Below are 20,255 nucleotides of genomic sequence, written 5' to 3'. Positions count from 1 at the left end.
AATTACGTAAAACATCAAAACACTTCTTCTTGCTTCTTTGACCTTTTAAAGTCATTTTCCATATTTGTCTTCCCATATTATAAGGGGCCATCCATAAAGTACGTCACACGTAAAGGGGGGGGGAGGGGGTCGACAAAGTGTGATATCACATTTCAAAATACTAAACACGTAATTGGAAATATAAATTAAACTAAAAAATATGTCCAACTCTATCGGGCAATACGGTTTAAATTGTTTTGTTGACAATTTATATTTATTCATTAGTTTATTTTTTGTTATTGTTTCAAATATTTGATATTATGTTGATTTCATAAAAACGTACTTAATTTAAATGGAAATAAAACTAATTTCGGAACTGCTGTTTTAATTTAATAATTTTTCGATGTTAAATTGCAAAACATGTGACGTAACACTAGGGAGGGGGGGGTCTCAGAAATGTGACCACCTGTGACAAGGACGGGGGGGGGGGGGGCAAAATCTCATGAAATTAGTGTGACGTACTTTATGGATGGACAACAAGACTTATATTGTTTTTCCATTTTAACTATACTTATTCGTCATCATTATATTCATCACTCATCACCAATCATCACTATCAGCCTACATTTTTTCCACAATTTTTTCACAATAATTTAGGGCCACGGTCGCAAGGGCCAAGGAGGGTTTATAAAAATATTGTGAGTTGTGTAAATAAGACTGAAAAATTTGTACATACATAGTTATTTAAATAATTGCGTATCGGATTACCTAGTGTATATTTTTGTCTTGAAATGCCTATTTTAGTTCAGCCGATAAAATGAAAAAAAAAGTAGGTACCACGCAAATATACCACGAGGTCCCACGCCACGAGTAGCGTTTAGCTACTATTATGTATTCTGTGCCACGAGTATACTTTTAATTATGTAAACTTTTTTTCAAGACTCAATTAATGACGTTGTCTTTTTACCAATTTTCATTTGAAACAGTTTACGTTATGAAAAATATATTTATTTAATTTAAATGTTCGATTTTATGGAAAATATACGATATGTACTTTTAGAAGAATTTATTGATATACTTGATATTATATCATTAGGCAGTTTAAGTTTATATGATAAAATAACAGACAATTTGATAACAGTCCTTCGGATGCATTTGAGAAAAACTAGAAGTGATGATAAATTTTTAGTATGAAATAGTCGCTTGAAATATCCAATCTTTTTTTAAGTAAGTATCTTTTAAAATTACACGTGGTAAAATATGGAAGAGGAAAATCTTGTGAGTGAGGAACAGACCGCGAAAGATTCAGAAGGTGGCGAGCAAGGCGATGAAGTTACAAATAACGATGGTGAGGAAACCGGAAGTAAAACTGACGTCACGACAGAGGACCAAGAAGCAGTCACCGGAGAAGAAACGGAAAAGCTTGAAGGGGAGGAAATTGCTGGTGAACATGTGGATCATGAAGAAATTGATGGAGAGCAGAAAGAGATTGTTATGGGCGAAGGTGAAGAGATGATGGGTGAAGAATTAGAGGGCGAACATGTGGAAGGAGAGCAAGAAGAAAAAAAAGAAGAACAGCCTCCAGCAGATGAAGAACAAGTTGAAGAAGAAGAGGGATATGTAGAAGAACCACCACCTGACCCAGCTGCACCCTTTGATTTAACTGATTCCAAAGAAGCACTCAAACCACCATTTGAGTTACGTCCCGATCAATTAGCTGAAGTTGAACAACTTTGGGAATACTTTCAAAACTATACTCCGGCGTATACGGATTTGGACGGCTATATAACGGAGAAAGAGCTCGTGTACATGCTAAAATCTCTTCTCTTAATGACATATACACCTGAACAATTACAAGAATTAATAGCTTACTGTGTACGACCACCACACCCTCAGGGACACATTAATTTTGATCAATTTGTAAAAATGGTAACTTTAAGACAAAGGGATTTTCCTGTCGAAGACGAGCTACGATCGGCTTTACAAGTTTTAGACCCAGGCCGAACCGGAACAATGGATAGAGAATACATGAAAGAAGTCCTATCTAAACTTGGTCACAAAATGCCACAAAAACAATTGGATAATCTTATTAAGGAAGTGGATATGAGTAACGATGGCACAATTGGAATCGAAGACGTCGTAGGTACTATGTGCATAGATTTGAATAAAGAAGATTTATTGATGCTCATGGCTTCCTTACAACCTCCAGAAGAACAGCCGCCACCCGAAGATCCCTAATTTACTCTAATTAATTTTAAAGATGCACAATGCACAAAATGAAAGCCATAAAAGTATAATAAATAGAAACAGTAAAAATTCAAATAAATTAGTAAATGAAACGCTTACATACTATAAATAAACCATATTTCATTAGACCTAAGTTTCAATTAGCTAGTAAATAAAAAAAATCTCTAACAGGCTTTTAGTAGTAATATTTCGATGTTAGGAGGATAATATTAGTGTTATACAATATTACATATTTAAATTAGAGTGAGATTAGGTTTAAACACTATTTTGTATCGCTAAAATTGGAGAATAACTAAAATATTAATTGATTAAGTACGACATTGGGGCCTCCAAGAAAAGAGCTTATTTGGCCGGCAAAGCACCTGCTTCTAGTGTTGCAAGTGTTTATGGGCGGTGGTGACCACTTAACATCAAGTGACCTACCTGCCTCTTTGCTTGCTCCGACATAAAAAAATGATGTAATTTTTTTTATCACGGCTAAATAAAATTACTAGCCGTGTTTTCCAATTACAGCACTAGAGCGCATTATGCGGCACAATGCTTAACGTTGAATGTTCCAACTACAGCAACGCTTCACACAATCGAGCACTCTTAAACCAGTGCAAACAGGTCATTTTTGACCCAAAATTCTACGGATGGGGTGCTAAAGTTGCATTTTTTTATACCTAAAATTTAAAAAAATATTTAAAAAAAAACTAAAGGGGACCTAACGAAAAAATTGTGGGACCTTAAAGGACCTAACGGGGACCTAACGATCAAGGTCATTTTCGACCCAAAATTCCATAGATGGGGTGCTAAGTTTGCACTGGTCACTCTTAAAAGTAATGCGCGTGAATTGATGCGTGCAGTCGATTTATCGTTAGTAATTATTAATTGTTGGAAAAAAATTTAAAGCTTTCGTTTCATTGTAGTTTTTCGAAATAATCAAAGTTAATTCAAATTGTGTTAAAAAATAAATATAAGTATGGAGGAAGGTACAAACATTGAAAAAAATGTTACTGAAATAATCAAAATCCAAATTACTTAAAATAACCGTAAACAGTTTTCAACCAATTATTATGTATACCACTTTATTTACACAATAATGAGGTTATTGCTAACTCTATGAATATTTTTTTTTGCAACACTGAACTTAGCGCCTCTTAGCGCAACCTGCTGGTGCGTTTCACGTTCCAATTATTAAGCATCAGCATAATTCGGCATTTTGCGCCACTGAGTCGCATTATGCTCTGTAATTGTAAAACAGCCTAGGACTATGCCTATAGGATAAGTGTACCCATGGCTCGCATATGGCTTATTTAATATTAGTCTAGACTCTCGTATTAGGTGATGTTTGCTCGCTAGAGAAAGTACTGCAACGGGTGTACACCAAAAATAATAATAATATCATTATTTACTTCGTGGCTGTTTTATTCTTGGAGCAGTTTAAACCAAAGCTCAAGATATGTAATTGGGGTTAAATTATATTATAGATCGAGTATAAAAGTATGCTGGCCACATATGAGACGTCGACGAGACCACAGAGCTGAGAGCAATTAGTAATCTATGTAGTCGAGGGATTCCTAGTCATTTACAGTTTACTGTGGTCATTTAGTCATTAAGTCGAGACGTCACAACTCTCAATGTCGGTCATGACATTTCACATTATGACAGTTAACGAATAACGAACGTCCAAACCATTTTTATTTACATTTTACGAACCGCTTGTTTTTAAGTTAAAATCTATAATATTGTGTTCAAAATAGATCAATAACAATACTTAAATATGAAAAGGATTTGTATGTTACTTGCTTTTGCGTCTTGCATAATCGAAAGTAAGTTTATAAAATCCCATTAATAATAATTATTAAGAATATCAGGGTGTGGCGTTTATAACTTTAAGCTTATTACTTACTTTTGAGTTTATATTATTGTCACGTTAGTTATATTTTATTAAGAAGATCCTCATTTTGATTTATAAACGTAATGTTCGAACAGCAAAACATTACTTGAATACAGAATTTCAAAAATCATGTTAGGTTAATAATTAGTTTTTGCAAACACAAAGCATATTATATAAAGCTGCAAGAATTTCTTTGGTTTAATGAAAACAAAATCCATTCAAACAATATATAAATATCACATAGAGGTAGCTTGAAGGTACTCTATGTGATATTTATATTTGACCTGTGAAGATGTGCTAATTACAACCAATATGAGTCTAAGTTTGGTTCTGTTTTTAATAATGTCATGATTAGTTTCAGCGATATGGTGCTATCAATGTACATCTGCAATACCAGGATGCCATGAGCCATTTAACTGGAGAGGTGTAGGCTACTTGGGCAAACCGTGCCCAGACAATGAAGACATTTGTGTCAAACTTATTGAGAGAAAAGGAGGTATATTATTATTTATATTTTAAAATATATACTTTGTAGCCTTATTTACAATCAGTTGTGAGAAAGATGATTTCTTTGAAGTTTTTGGCTAAAATATATTGCAATGTCTTGGTTGCTCACAAAAATACTAAGTTTAGATAAGATTTAGGGCAATAAAAACACATATTCAACAAAAAAAGGAGTGTAAATAATAAAAGAAAGTTGAATAAAAGCATTTGAATGTTTTTAAAACTAAATATCAAATTAATTGGTAAGTGTTACTTTCTAGCGCAAAGGGTGATAACAAGAGACTGTCTAAGTAACTTCAAAGCATTCAGAACAGACATTCCAGCAGATACATATGAAGGCTGCAGAGCCGCAGCAAAGGATGAGAACCTCGCTCACTATGTGAACAATACTATTAAGGAACTTGATATTAAAAGGTATGAATTTTTTATTTTACTTTATTTTAGTATTTTGTGGTAATAGCATTAATAATGCAAATTTTTGTATCATAAACAGTACATTAGTTTCATATTTATTTCATGTATGACAAAATATAATGCACAAAATGCTATAAAAAACATAATAAGAATTTAATTTATTTCAGAAACTGGTATGATGAAACAACATGGTGCTTCTGTTTCCTCGACCACAGGTGTAACAATGCTACATTCAATTCAAACTCAGTGCTTTTATTAACAATATCTTTATTTTTCTTATTCATAAGTAAAATGTTTTGATATTCAACACACTACAGAATAATTCATAATTATAAAATAGACAATTTTGCTCAGATCAGTGATTCAGACATTTTAGAGCCTTGTGCATTTATTCCAAAATATTTTAGAACTAGACTTAATAGATCTATATAATTGTTGAAGAATCTCTTTTATACATTTAGTTTTAAGTAATTAATACAAATAAAAAACACAGTAAATAAGGCATTTTCTATAATTGTTACGTTAATAGTTAATACCTACATAGGAAGTTTAACCAACCTATTTTAAATATCTTTGGTTAATGAAGGGATTCAATTACTCACACATTGTAAAACTTGATATATGACTGTTATTTCAATTAAGAAGATGCAGTCAGAAAAAAAAAATATAATTCAATGAAATTTTACATTCTTTATACTTTTTAAATGTATTTTTTTTATATTATTACTTAAAATTTATTACATTGATAACATGATTGTCAAAACTTATACTGTGCATTTATTAAATAAAGCAGTGGTAATGGCTTATACATTGATGTATAAAAATAGCGCAAAGTAATAGGTAACAGTGATAAGAGACATATTTTATAATGTTCCGTCCAATTATATGCGTCCGTCCTAGGCATAATTAGTTATCTAAGTGTGACCTGATATTTTAATTTTATACTTGAAATAAAAATGTTTCGAATAGACTTGACTTTTTTTCTCTTCCCCTGCAATGTTTTTTGTTAAAAAATTAATACTTTGATTAGAAGCTAATGTTTTTTATAATTTTTTTTATAGAAAAGCGAATTGCAGTAAAGCTACAGCTAATGTAGTGATTATATTCAACATTTTCAACATAGCTGATGCGTTCATATCCCACATGTTATAAACAGAGAACTGTGGTGGCTGATTTTCAATCATTTTCAACATGGTCTTTGCTTTTGTGCGTAGAGGTCCTGTAAATGGTATTTTAATTTTTATATATAATTTTAACTGTTAACGAAAATCAGTAAAAGTATCAAGTTTATTATATAACTAGTAACTATATAGAATACTTCTATGTCAAAAAGAAAATTAAAATTTATTTGAATTTTTAGAATTTTCGTTAACAATATTATTATATGATTACCCTCAAAGTTTTGTGATAAAATAGTAATGCATAAGCGCTTAGTCTGCTGCACTTCTCTAAAGAAGAATTCACAACGAGCACAAATTACTGTACCCAGGATAAGGCATACACCTATTGCTGAGGGTAAGGTTACTAGCTCCAGCCATTGCATTGCCTGAAAAAATGTAAATATTTCGTTTAAATAAAGAGCAGTCAAGAGCAAGCACGCATTTTTTTTATTATTTGTTGTTAAATTTATGCTTTTAGCAATTATTCCTCTACCTGTGCTACCAGACGTTGCTTAGTACATGTTTACCTATGATTTACTGTAATTTCAAGATTGTGTCCACGGGAGGTATCTGTATGTTTTGATTCCCGTGCGAATGTAATGTGAAAATTTACAGCAAAAATTCGTTGACTTAGAAGTTTATTAACCGACTTCAAAAAAAAGGAGGAGGTTATCAATTTGGCCGGTATATTTTTTCTTTCACAGCTTCAATTGATAGGTAGTACTTATAGATTTGAGTTGGTATATGATATAAATTTCATCTTGATACTTACCAGTTACCACGTGTTAAAGTGAAACTTTTATTACATCGTCTCAAACTTTTTGGTATGTGTAGCGCATGTCGCGTGACGCACGATACGTACGATAATTATCGTACAAATACGATAATTTTTAGTTAAATGTCTACAGTGTGAAAAAAAGTTTCACTTTTACCGTGGTTTCATAAAACCACACAACATTTTTTTTTATATTTTATCAGTTTTATGGAGTTGACAGACAGTCAGACCGGCCAACAAAGTGAAATATAAGGGTTCCGTTTTTTACTTTTGTGGTTCAGAACCTTCAAAAGAGTAATATTTACAGAATAACATTTATATTATAAGCACGATTTTTTATTTGAGTTCAAACGTAACTTAAAACATCTATACCTAAGTACTCATATCTTAATGTTACTCACGCGAAAACCCCTGAACGGATTTGGATGATACTACATAATATGTTTTGGTATTGATCGTATCGTATTTTGTCACTCCTGTTAATTTTAACTGAGCAATATCTTATGTAACTTTTAGTTTATCATAGAGCCATATTAGCTAGCGGAAGGCTAAAGGAAGGAAGGAAAAATTCTATACTTACTTAATGATCAGATTATACTCAATTAAATTTTTAAATATAACTAATATACCATCCTTATAAGTACCATCGTTTTAACTAGGTAGGTATTCTGATAACTCACATCATTTTGTAGAGCCATGATGCTAAATTCAATAATTAACATTGACTGCACAAAGAAATTGGTGAAGAATAAGAGCATCTGAAACACAACGAATTATAATTAGTCAATTTATGTTTAAGTATGTACATAATATGTAGATAAGTAGGTAGGTATCTAATATTATGTATTAGTTCAATAAATTATTGACAAAAAAATAGTCAGAAATTGAACATAAATACGTAATTCTATCTGTGATCTGTCTGTTTGTTCGGCATAATCTCTGGAATTAGGTAACACCGATTTTGATTGGAACTTTTCTGACTTTGCTAATGTACCCAATGAGAGGTTAACTGTAATCTAGGATACTTTTTTAAATGATATTTCCACGGTATAATAAGTAGATAGATACTAAATACTATGTGGTAAGTACCTATTTTTTTTCCTCGTGACTCATAGGTAAGTAATAATATCACACATAATATCATGTACAGATATCAGGTAATCAAAACAAAGAAAAACAAAAACTTACTTGCCATCGGCAATGATGTTGAAATGACAAATATCCATCAAATAATGCTTTCAGGTAGACATGGGTCTTACTGGTTTTAAAATGATGTGTTTCTAATGCTAACCGACGCATACAAACAAAAGCCACAGGAAAATTAAAGGTATTTTTTGATTTCTTTAATTTAGTGTTGCCTTCAATGTGATTGATAATAATGGCATTTATAAAGCGCAAACGTAAAAAGAAATAAACAAGTAAATCTGCGCAGCATAACCACTCTATAATACAACATAACATGCTATATAACATTCCTGAGAATCCCAAAATCAAAATAAAATTTTCATAAATAGCTATAAAGAATAGGGCTGCTAAGAAAACAGTAGACGAAATTATAGTGCCTAAATTATTAAGAAATAACAACTGATAAATTTTATCATTCTGGTCTATTTTCATGATGCGATCAATTTCCTGGAGCAATAAATAAAATTTTTGATTCGCATCAGCATTTACAAACCTTACGTTAATTATATTGCAAAGGAAAATAAAATAGTATGCGGATGTAGAGCACGTAGTTATGAAGCAAATAGCAGGATACTTGTTAAATTTGTTGTAAGCGTAATTATGTATAATGTAAATGTACAACAATAGAGTTATGATCAACGAAAAAGCAGCTATAATTTTATGTCTCCTCGATAGAGGACTCACAAATCGGTCTCGAATATCAACACGAGACGATCCCAATATCGTTTGCACCACATGGAAGGGTGAAAAAGACTTGATGAAGTTTTCCTCTAATATATCACTTGACAGATATTCAGCTCTATGTTTCTTTAGGTTTTCCATTTCAAATATCTACTTAGTTAAAATTTTCAACTCCTACAAATTATGGTACGGGAATTTGCCTTTGTATTTTGTATTTTGCCTTTACAAAACCGCTTAATAGTCGTTGAATCCACTGATGGAAGTAACAAAAATAGGACGTGTTAATTTGTTAACCACTTCGTTAATATTAAAAGCAATTTTATACATAAGTCAAAGTGATGGTGAATCATGAATGTTATGTATCTTTAGGCGTTTTTGTTTTGTAAGGGGTTCAGTAGATAACGGTTAGTTATATAAATTTTATTATTATTTTCAAGGTACATAATTAACAATAAAATAAATACTTACCTACGTATTTTTTGGGACGAAGTTTCATAACGCGCAGTAAGTTAGCTATGGGTGCTAGGCGAGCGTCGCGAAAAATCCTCACGACTAGTGTGTTAAGATTTAGGATAACTTCACTTATTTTAATTGTTAAGCAATTTATTTAATTATACACTAACTGACCATAGCACTATATTTTTTGGCAGGGATTAAAAAAATTTTCAAAAGTGAGACATGCATTTTATAGGAAGGTATAAAAGTACATTATTACGTAGATTGTGGTAAATATATAATAATTATTCATGTTTTTACTTCTTATACAATATAGATATTATAATCAATTAGATATAAAATGTCATAATTAATAAATCAAAAAAGCCTCGTAAATAATAATATAAATTATAAACATCTCTGGTTATTTGGTAAATGACTTAAATATTTATTAGTAATAAAAAGCATTTGTTTGAGCCAGTCTGAGCTCTTAATTTATTAGAAATAGAAATGTCACTAATATCGTTAGGAACCATTAAAATAATTAATGCATTTCATTAACGAGCAATGAATGACTGGTCATCAAGATTATATTTTTATCAAATTATATAACCGTAGAACGCATTAGTTTAAATTTCGAGTGCTTTCCTCAATTATTTAATCGATTGCAAAAAATAGAAAACATTTCCATAACCCATTGACCACCGAGCACCCCAATGAGACCACGACTCAATAGATTTTCTATTTTGTCTGTGATTCCGGGGGCTTAGGGATTAAAATTATTTATGCAGGTACTAGGTACAAATCAAAGTCACCGATTATAAATTTTACCAAACATATATATTTTATTAAAATTCTATAAATGTACCGTGTAACATTCAATCACTTACGAACCATCAAGACATTAACACAATAGTCTCTTTCACGTCTCACAACCAATATTAATATGCAATAACAAGTTGTAAAACAACGATTCAAAAAATTACGGTAAAACATTGTCACCTTTATCGGCCCTCGTTTTAAGTCAACACGATACAAATTTGTTCGTACAATAAAACATTTATACAACAATAATAATTAGTTAATAAATAAAAAAATATAATTCCATTTTAAAACAATGGAGGTAGTTGATATTTTTTCTAATCTGAGTTCCGCTTAGTAGGCGAAACGCAAATCTTTATTGTAATTCAATTTATCGAGCGCTGGATTGCAAGCGTGGTTGATCATCGGCGGTGGGCCACACATTAGTACAATGACGTCATCGGCGGGCGGGAACAAATGGTCGCGGACCATTTCGTCGTTTATGAAGCCTGAGCTGTAGGTCCAACCTGTAATATATGAAAGAGATATATTATAATGGAGAGAATTTCAATGTTGTAGTATCTAGAAAATATAGCAAGCGTAATTCGTAATTTATTTCTACTGTTAACAATACTTATATTGAAAAAAATGACATATAACTACCAATTCGTTTATAAAAAACGAAATATTTTACATTATATTTTGTGGTGCCATTTTTCGATTAATTAATTTTTTACCCGTTTGAAGACGGATCACTATATTATTTTTAGTGTATTTGTACACTAAAAATAATACTCACGCTCGATCGATTTCAACGGATGGATTATCTCAATCTCGATTGTAATAAATAGGTTTTTCCCCCCATTATGTATTTTTATGAAACTTATCAGCCGTTGATAAATCTTAAACGGCTTTATAAACTCTTAGCAAAGTTCAGGATAAGATAAAAAACTTACTTGTATATTCACTACTGGCTTGGCCTGAGTAGATACATATTTTCACTAAGTTTTAAACAATCAGAAGGAAACAAAATCAGTTTAGCCTAACTTTTATATAATCATTATCAGCCCATATTTGTCAACTGCTGGACCTAGGTCATAGACTTTTATTTACTTACTAAAAAATATATGAGAAAATTGATAACACTAACCCTCTGTAGGCCTGTCAACTGTGTACCACAGGCTGAATTGTTCAGGATGCTCCCTTTGATATTGTTCCAATTCATTCCTCAGTAATATATCATCTTCAGTCTGGTTTGCGAACAGGAGTTTTATTTCCGTGTTATCTTCAGGGTCTTGGCAAATGTGTCTGATAAGTTGCAACATGGGCGCAATGCCCGTTCCACCTGTAAAACAATTATTTGTGTAATGATACCGGTTTGTTTACATTCCGTCACACATTGGGTTTAAATACGGCCATTGTATACATGAGTGACTATCATCATTTAGTTCAAATGCCTACTTAATTCAAGTTTATTATGATTTAAATTTTATTTTTATCTAATACTTTAATGTATTATAATACTCTATTAGTTTAATGTTTTTAAATACAATTGTAGTAATATATTAAATAATAATGTTCTTCCAATAATTATAATTTCCATAGTTCTTCACATCTTTATCTATCTTCTTTCTTATATATAAAAATGAATCCCAAAATGTGTTGGTAAGCGCGTAACTTGAGAACGGCTGAACCGATTTCGATAATTCTTTTTTTATTATATTCCTTGAAGTACGAGGATGGTTCTTATGTAGAGAAAACGTAAATATGTACCACGGGCGAAGCCGGGGCGGACCGCTAGTTACTTATATAAGGTATAACATAAGAAATGACATCTGTTCATAATTTATTAACCCATTGAGCCCCGAGCGGCTCGATCAGGCCAGGACACAATAGATTTTCTATTGTGTCTGTGATTCCGAGGCCTGAGTTATTAAACTGTAATAATATGTAATATTTTTATCAGTTTAAAAGAATGACCCATTTTAACATTAAAGTTTACACACTTCAAAAATTGAGATAAAAATTTAAGAATATATAAATAAATAAATAAATAAATAAAATAAATCTTTATTTCACCTTTAAAATATACAATATTTATTATGAGGCTCTGGCTCTCTTGCTAGGCATAGCCTGTGTTAAGAAAGCCAGTCCCTTCCCTTAATACATTGTGGTCTAGATAAAGGTTAAAAGAAAAAGAAAATTTATACAAAGGCAAAAATTAAAAATAAAAGGGGTATAGCCAACCCAATGAATGTGTGGTGTGAGTGTTTGTGTGTGTGTGTGTGTGTGTGTGTGTGTGTGTGTGTGTTTGTGTGTGTGTACGTGTGTGTGTATGTGCATGTATGTGAGTGAGTGTGGGTGGATGTGTGTTTGAGTTTTTGTGGGAGTGTGTGTTTAACTTATTTGGGTAACGAGTGAACATGTTGTGTAATCTGTATTATTACGGTGAGTTGAGTTACATTAATAATAATTTATTTAACTTGTGAGATAAGGAGATTTTCTATGCCATCGTAATCATAGTCGTCTAGCCATGATAAAACCGTTTTCTTGAAGGCGTTCCTATTTAGCTTTTAATATACAACAGTTCATTAGATATTTATTATTCAAACTGGAGAGTTGCAAATTCAAATAATTGCTAAAAGAATCAGATTATATGTATATCATATATCATTGATATATATATAGATAATAATAAGTGCAGTATTGACTCATACAAGGGCTTTTGCACAACCATTTCTTTGATAAGATATATTTTGTTTCAAAGATAATAACCTCTGTAAAATAACCATGAGTAAGGATGCTTTTCCACTAATAATGAGCGAGGAATGTGTTTGTAAATAACCAATCATATAACTTCACTTCCTAAATATTGATTGAAAAGCACCCTTAACATTGTCCCTTTATTATTACCAGACAACATGTTATCTATTCTCAATATCTTTTCTACCAAATCCTGAATTGATATGTTATCCAATAGGTACATGATATAATATGATATGACCATACCATACTCACATTTTTTATCTACAAACTACGCACATATTATGTCACTGAAATAATTATACAAATATTAACTTTGTTTTGTGTATTTAATCAAACGTAACAGTATATTTGTGTTAGTATACATTAATCTTAGAAACTATGCTATATTTACATACTAGCTTTCCACCCGCGGCATCGCCCGCGCAGAAGAAAGAAAATCCGTTCCCGTGGGATTTCCGGGATAAAACCTATCCTATGTCCTTTCTCGGGTATCAAAACATCTCCATACCAAATTTCATGCAAATTGGTTCAGTAGTTAAGGCGTGACTGAGTAACAGACAGACAGACAGAGATACTTTCGCATTTATAATATTAGCATGGATTATAAAATTACATTCCATACAATTAAAAAACAAAAATTAACCACTATATGATAATGGATAATTTTTAAGTATAATCAATTTTATAATCTCACACTCACTAAATCCATACAAACTCACACCCTCACAAATACATATAATACTAGCTTTCCTCCCGCTGCTTCGCCCGCGTTTTCAAACAAATCGCGTAGATCCCGTTCCCGTGGGATTTCCGGGATAAAACCTATTCTATGTGTTAATCCAAAGTACCCTCTATATGTGTGATAAATTTCATTGTAATCGGTACAGTAGTTTATGCGTGAAAACCATACATACATACATAATTACATACCTTTCCTCTTTTTAATATTAGTATAGATATATAAGTGCCATTGTTCATAAAAATGTTGTATTGAAATGTTTTAATGTTTCAAATAAACAAGTTGAATTAGTTTAAAATTATTGTGATATTTTATGCTAATTAAACCATAATATTATGCAATTTAATTATGTATTCAAAATAACAAGTTCTTTTTGTTTAAGAAAAAAAATTGTTTTTATGCCAGTCAATGACAGTTTTTTTAATAATAATTATAAGAGTAGTATAAACAATTCACGCTCTATAAAAAATGGAGACTATGTATTTACTTAACCTTACAAAGGTCAGTAAAAAAATGGTTTGTCATTGTGAGACATCAGTTTGCTATCAGATTGGGATTTCAGTCTTTATTAATATCTCCAGACACTGATTATAAAGTTTTGTTATTCTTTAAACAATAAACAATTTCAAATTTATAAAGTGTTTTACTATTATCACATTGAAAAAAATTTTTTTGCAAGATAAAACAATAAAAACAATGTCATAGAAGAAAAATGTCACATGTGTCATCTATTAGTTAACGCTTGGTCAGCATTATGGATTTTGTCTCTAGGAGGCCTACATATTATTATAACCCAATAATAATAATGAGTACATATTAAATATTTAACTCACCAGCAATCATATTGATTTTCTTCACACTAACTGGAGTTGGCGGACCTTTTACTTGCTTCTTGATGTGGAAAGTGCCATTGCCAATATATACCAATCTTCCTGATGGACCTCTCACATCAATGGTGTCACCAATTTTCATACTTTCCAAATGCTGTGACATTTTACCACCATCGGGGAACTTAGGGTGGACATTTTTGAAGTACACCTGTATGAGGAAAATGTTTATATGTAATTGTTTTTCCTTATTTGTCCATGTTTATAAAAGGAAACAGATAGCATAATCTATTCAATTTTATAAATAAATCTCTATGTATATATACAAGTCAACCAACCATTAATTTAGTGAACCCAAGCTCAAATCTATTGGATAACTTATGGAAGTTTAGTTATTTTGTCAACTTTTTAATCTTAAATAGAACTTAATCCTACTACTATTATAAATGCTAAAGTTTGTGAGGATGTGTGCGTTTGTTACTCTTTCACGCAAATACTACTGAACCGATTAGAATGAAATTTAGCACACATATAGAGGGTAACTTGGATTAACACATAGGATAGGTTTCATCCCGGAAATCCCACGGGAACGGGAACTATGCGGGGTTTTCTATCAAAACGCGGGCGTTGCCGCGGACGAAAAGCTAATATTTAATAAGAAAACAAAATGATTATTCAGTTATCTTATACATTTTATATTGGTACATGTTTAGTTTTTATATTAATTATATTATTGTTAATTAAAATAGTAAATAAGCACATTGTTGTAGTTGAATTATCACTAGGTAATTAAGAGTAATAATTTATCTATTATTCATTTTTTTCTAATACCAATTTCTAGACTGTATCAACCTGTTATATAAATTTTTCACAATTAATTCATAGAAAATAAACATATTTTGTATATAATTTTTGTCATGTCATCTCGAGTTTGGTTTTTCTTATGACTTTGCAATTTTTTTTTCTACAATATTAATTATAAAGCTATCTACATAATTTTAATCAATAAGGTTAAGTGGCAAGAGATGAATTTTTCTTTTAAAATTTATTTTATAAACTAGCTTCCACCCGCGACTCCGTTCGCGCGGATGTTGGTCTATAAAACTAAAAAATTAAGATTTTTTTCTACGTATTTTTCCAGGATAAAAAGTATCCCATTTTATTTGTGGGATAACTTTAATTATTTAATTTTATATTTAATAATTATTATTTTGGATTTGTGATTATCGTTTTTCGTAGAAAATGGTTAGATATTGTGCTGTTTACGGATGTATTTCATCAGAAAAACGCGATTTTTTTTTACGCTAGTCACAAATGTGCCAACCATAAAGCGTTAACACACACATTTGCAGTCTCTACAGTGTGACTGTCAAAACATTAATTTTGTATGGAGTGTCCGGGGTGTGGTTTGGTATCAATCCAGTAACACCCCATGCTATTTATTTTTTCAATATTTTCAATGTTGTATAGATATGCATAATAAAGAAATATACTTTACCTTAATAACCAGATCAACATAGCCCTTCTCTTTATCACTGGAGACAGGTGTATAAGCTCTCACAACAAGTTCATCGTTGATTCTAACCGAAAGGTGAATGTGCTGACCAATAGGCAATCCTAAAAATTAAAAATTACATTTCAAATAATATATTTGATAATCATTTAGTTTTAATAGAATATTTAAACCAAGAGCCTTGAAGTCTTATGTACAAAATTATAAGTCAACTCAGCTATTGTGTAAATTTTTTGCTATTTGCTTTGTTGATGTGAATATTTAATAAACTCAATCAAAGAACATACATTTTTGTACTACCTATCTAGGTTTAAAACAGTTTTATATGATCTCATACTTTTAATTGTATTGAAACACTAGCTGTGCCGCGCGGTTTCACTTGCATTGCTCCACTCGTGATGATATATAGCCTATAGCCTTCCTCGATAAATGGGCTATCCAACACCGATAGAAATTTTCAAATCGGACCAGTAGTTCCTGAGATTAGCACATTCAAACAAACAAACTCTTCAGCTTTATAATATTAGTATCTAGATTGAATATCTATAAAAATGTACTTAGCCAAACTTACTTCACTTCAATTAAAAATGTATATATATACCTATTAAGTTCTGCTGTTTTGACTAAAGTACAAAATAATGATTAAAATGTAACCTACCTAGAACATGATCAGAAGTGGGTAATCCAAATCGGAATCTCCTTGTGTCATGACTTAATTCTTGCCGCTCTATTAATGGCAAAGGATATTTGACAGTGTTGTCTACTAAAGTAATGGGATTTTTCTTCTGAGATGAAGCATTTGTCTTCTTTCCCCATACACAGTTTGCAACAACCGTTATAGCAACTACACCGGCACCCACACCAGCTATAATCGGCAAAACCTAAAAAAAAAACATAAATTTTAATTTATAAATTCAATGTTACTATTTTATTTAGAAGTACCTACATATAGACATAGTAAATAGTTACCAAGTTATAAACACATGAAATTGTAGTGAACATTCAGATTTATAATGCAAAAAGTAAAGTTAATGTGATATGAGTCTTTGAAAAGACAGATTTTACAGATAAAGAATATTTAGATGGAACACACTTAAATACATACAGAAATATTCTCAAATATGTCGTGGAAAGCAGCTTCCAAATTACTCATTGTATCTCACACTTTAGACGACACTACGGCCGCGCGTAACTTATGTTAATGATACTCAATGACATGAAAATTGAAATCTAACCTTAGCTTTGCACTAATATCACTGAGGAGGTAATGAACCTTGAACCCTGCTATCTAGGAGTGATTGATTAACTATATGAATTTAACACTGATCACATAAGCGTAAACAACATATAAACACGACGTACATGCAGGGAATACAGTGGAGGGACGTGGGAGGGACTAGTGTTTAGTACCTAGGTAAATAATTGAAGTGTTGCAAAATGTTGATTCGTACATACCATTTTTTTCGTTTCAGTTTCAGTTTCAACACAAACGCATTTCAAGTAAAAAAGGATTTCTAAACACTGGACTTACCTTTAAATTTTATTTTATCGAAAGATAGTATTTAATGGAGATAAGTAAAACCAATCACCAGAGTCTGATTATCTGTATCTCATTTTATTGAATTCTATGTAATATAATGTACCTAGTACAATAGACACATTATGAACAAAGGTCTTTCAGGAACAAGGCAATATAATATACTGTAATAACAAGAAATTACTTACGCTTTTGGAGTTAAAATTCACATCGAACACCATTTTTATGAAATATGATGAAACCTCTCATGCGTTTATCAATAAAGATTTAACCTCAAATTAGACAACACAGGGGATAATATCTATAATACTTATTGGTTATGCAATCGATCACAACATATATGAGAATGTGAGTAAATGTTTGAGTTACTTGGTTTTTGTGCTGATAATAATATTTTTGATCGTTTTGGCGCGGCAACCTGCAGGTATACGTTTTGGACGTTTTCCTATTTGAAGGCGTAAATTTTCTTGTGTAGGATAATCTGATAAAAAGTTAACTTACTTTTTAATTGATTTGCATGTATTTGTTGCAGGCAAATATTAATACCTAGGTATTTATTTTTCAGCAATTAACATTTCTATGATAATAAATTACATAGATAAGTAATAATAGTTATTTGACCACGGCACAGATGAAAAATATTAAGAAAAATCTGAGTAAAATAATATTATGAATGAATAGGAGAAGATAAAAATTACATAAAAATAATTATACTTTAAAACCTACCTACCTCATAAACTTAGCTACTCGACCGGGACTAGATGGTTGAGTTCTGTGGTTGAGACTTGAGTTAGTAGGTATTTTAACCAAAAACTTTATTTTTATTGAGATATTTTTTTAAGTGTGTGATGGTGATTACCTACAAGGTGGGGTGCTTTTCTCTTGTGCCGTAGTTCGTATTGAGGGTAGAGCTGAAAGTCCGCCCTTTGGATAGAGGCATAAATAATAATAGGTTTATAAACATACTTACATACCTAATTGCTTGTAATATAATTTTCTTATAAAAAATTTCTTTCGAAATTCTTTCGAATGAAAAATTCTTCAATGAAACGATTAGAACTGTTTTTACATTATAAATTTAAATTTATAAAGAATAGAAAAAATTCGATCACGAGGCGGGACTCGAACCCGCATCCTTTCGCGCCATTTCGTAACGGATATCTTGCTATGTAGTTACCTATTATAAAATCTCGAAATAGGTATATTATAAATATAAAATGGAGTGAAAAAACTAAAATATGGAAAAAATATGTAGGTGGGTACTGGGTACAATAAAAGTAACAACCTTTTTAATAAACATAACTATAATAATTGAAAAAAGTCAAAAATTACACTTCCATTTCCACTTCCATATAACTAACCACTTCCATTTGAAATGCAGTAAATAATCACATGTTTTTTTTTTTTAATTTTCGAAATTGAAATTTTTGAATTTGGATGCTTTGTAATGACTGAGTTTACTACCTATCTTTCAACATCACAGGATGTGATTGGAGCATATTTAAAATAATTTTGCATAATAATTCTGCAAGTGATTAGGGCACGTAATTCTATTTTAAATTCTAATCTTCCACACAGCATGTTGTTAATTTTTTCCGGATATGGAAATAATGCACGGTCCTTATTGCGAGACGGACGGGTAGTTCGAGAGCTGTTTTGCCAGAATTTTTAGAAAACGCATAGCGCTGATAAAAATATGCATATAGTTATTGATATATTGTGGAATATGGATTTTCATTTAAAATATGTAAAATAAAACCTGAATTTTCACGATCTAACTAACACATTTACATTGGACATCATGATTAATTATTACGAAAACAATTACAAATAAATATAATACCTATGTAAATACATATTAATCCGGGCGAGGATATTGCTTATTTATATTTGCATGACCTTATTTCAAATGCGTGTAAATAGGTAAATTTATGGGAAAACCATTTCAGGTTTCTCTTAACATTTTAATTTGAAACCAATCCCTTAGGGCTTAGCTTGTACCTATGAGTAAAATGCATCTAGAAGAAGTTTAATTGAATATATAGGAAAATGTTCGATTTTGATTGCGATTTGCGAGTTTGATATAATGGGTGAGATTTCTAGTTTTATTGCTTTTTTATTTATTTATTACTAGATAGAGGTCCGCCCCGGCTTCGCCCGTGGTACATATTTCGAATTAAAAGGTAGCCTATGTCCTTTCTCGGGTATCAAAATATCTCCATACCAAATTTCATGCAAATTGGTTCAGTAGTTTAGGCATGATTGAGTAACAGACAGACAGACAGAGTTACTTTCGCATTTATAATATGTAGAGGAACTGCAGCAAATTTGGAATACTGCACGTAAATTGGAATACCTTGGATACTCAATTATTATAATCGCCATCTGTGTTTTCTTCTTGCAAGATTATCGTCACACCCCATACGGATCTAATGAGTACTAAAAAGAGACCACTATCTTGACATTTCGGCTGCCAGCCTCGTAGAAGCGAAATGTCAATATTCAAATTTTTTTCGGTTAGAAAGCAATCGGTGATAATCATTTACTATTATATTATGTAAAATCTTTATTGTAATTATTTAAACTATTAAGCGACCTTTTAAGTTTATGATTTTACTTTTATTCTGTTAATATTTCTGAAATAAAAAATGTGATAAGAAATTTTAGGTTAGGATGTCATGTTGTTAATTTGGAATACCGAAAGTGAATATAATTTGGGATATTCCAAATTTTATGCAAATTTTTGTAAGAAGATATCCAATCTTGTTTTTTTTTTAAATGTCTGCATCCCATAAGTACAGCAAGAGAAA

The 20,255-nt window shown here is 31.1% G+C and overlaps 3 protein-coding genes across 4 annotated transcripts; 1 reads left to right on the top strand and 2 right to left on the bottom strand.

The window, feature by feature from the left end:
* Positions 1–3,859: 3,859 nt before the first annotated feature.
* Positions 3,860–5,994, top strand: LOC123691585. The gene is made up of 4 exons (XM_045636040.1): positions 3,860–4,040; positions 4,464–4,604; positions 4,873–5,026; positions 5,194–5,994. Exons 1-4 carry the CDS (start codon positions 3,992–3,994, stop codon positions 5,324–5,326), a joined length of 477 nt encoding a protein of 158 aa, XP_045491996.1. The 5' UTR covers positions 3,860–3,991; the 3' UTR covers positions 5,327–5,994.
* Positions 5,965–8,968, bottom strand: LOC123691892. Its single transcript, XM_045636478.1, has 4 exons — positions 8,150–8,968; positions 7,642–7,719; positions 6,419–6,572; positions 5,965–6,245 (listed from the first exon to the last, which is right to left on the bottom strand). The coding sequence occupies exons 1-4, from the start codon at positions 8,966–8,968 to the stop codon at positions 6,082–6,084; spliced, it is 1,215 nt and encodes a 404-aa protein (XP_045492434.1). The 3' UTR covers positions 5,965–6,081.
* Positions 8,969–10,080: 1,112 nt separating this feature from the next.
* On the bottom strand, positions 10,081–17,863 carry LOC123691584 (NADH-cytochrome b5 reductase 2). 2 transcript variants are annotated; one of them, XM_045636039.1, is made up of 6 exons: positions 17,634–17,863; positions 16,567–16,789; positions 15,894–16,012; positions 14,402–14,606; positions 11,214–11,408; positions 10,081–10,590 (listed from the first exon to the last, which is right to left on the bottom strand). In XM_045636039.1, exons 1-6 carry the CDS (start codon positions 17,664–17,666, stop codon positions 10,418–10,420), a joined length of 948 nt encoding a protein of 315 aa, XP_045491995.1. In that variant the 5' UTR covers positions 17,667–17,863; the 3' UTR covers positions 10,081–10,417. The 2 variants fall into 2 exon arrangements, with proteins under 2 accessions (XP_045491995.1, XP_045491994.1); XM_045636038.1 differs by lacking the exon at positions 17,634–17,863 and adding an exon at positions 17,014–17,250.
* Between the last annotated feature and the right edge of the window lie 2,392 nt (positions 17,864–20,255).

This window comes from Colias croceus, chromosome 5 (genome assembly GCF_905220415.1).
Source record: "Colias croceus chromosome 5, ilColCroc2.1".
Classification (NCBI taxonomy): Eukaryota; Metazoa; Arthropoda; class Insecta; order Lepidoptera; family Pieridae; genus Colias; species Colias croceus.
Note: the sequence above shows the minus strand (reverse complement) of the source record. Positions and strands in the feature narration are given on the sequence as shown.

What these genes read in the sequence shown, in the direction of transcription:
- LOC123691584 (XM_045636038.1), bottom strand. Translation starts at nt 17,061, where the DNA reads ATGAGTAATTTGGAAGCTGCTTTCCACGACATATTTGAGAATATTTCT. An exon ending in ATGTTGATCTGGTTATTAAG is followed by an intron (nt 14,607 to 15,893) that starts GTAAAGTATATT and finishes TTCCTCATACAG; the next exon opens with GTGTACTTCAAAAATGTCCA. An exon ending in AGTTGACAGGCCTACAGAGG is followed by an intron (nt 10,591 to 11,213) that starts GTTAGTGTTATC and finishes CATATATTACAG; the next exon opens with GTTGGACCTACAGCTCAGGC.
- LOC123691585 (XM_045636040.1), top strand. Translation starts at nt 3,992, where the DNA reads ATGAAAAGGATTTGTATGTTACTTGCTTTTGCGTCTTGCATAATCGAA. An exon ending in TGCGTCTTGCATAATCGAAA is followed by an intron (nt 4,041 to 4,463) that starts GTAAGTTTATAA and finishes TGTCATGATTAG; the next exon opens with TTTCAGCGATATGGTGCTAT. An exon ending in ACTTATTGAGAGAAAAGGAG is followed by an intron (nt 4,605 to 4,872) that starts GTATATTATTAT and finishes GTTACTTTCTAG; the next exon opens with CGCAAAGGGTGATAACAAGA.
- LOC123691892 (XM_045636478.1), bottom strand. Translation starts at nt 8,968, where the DNA reads ATGGAAAACCTAAAGAAACATAGAGCTGAATATCTGTCAAGTGATATA. An exon ending in AACATCATTGCCGATGGCAA is followed by an intron (nt 7,720 to 8,149) that starts GTAAGTTTTTGT and finishes GTTGTGTTTCAG; the next exon opens with ATGCTCTTATTCTTCACCAA. An exon ending in TTTATCACAAAACTTTGAGG is followed by an intron (nt 6,246 to 6,418) that starts GTAATCATATAA and finishes TACCATTTACAG; the next exon opens with GACCTCTACGCACAAAAGCA.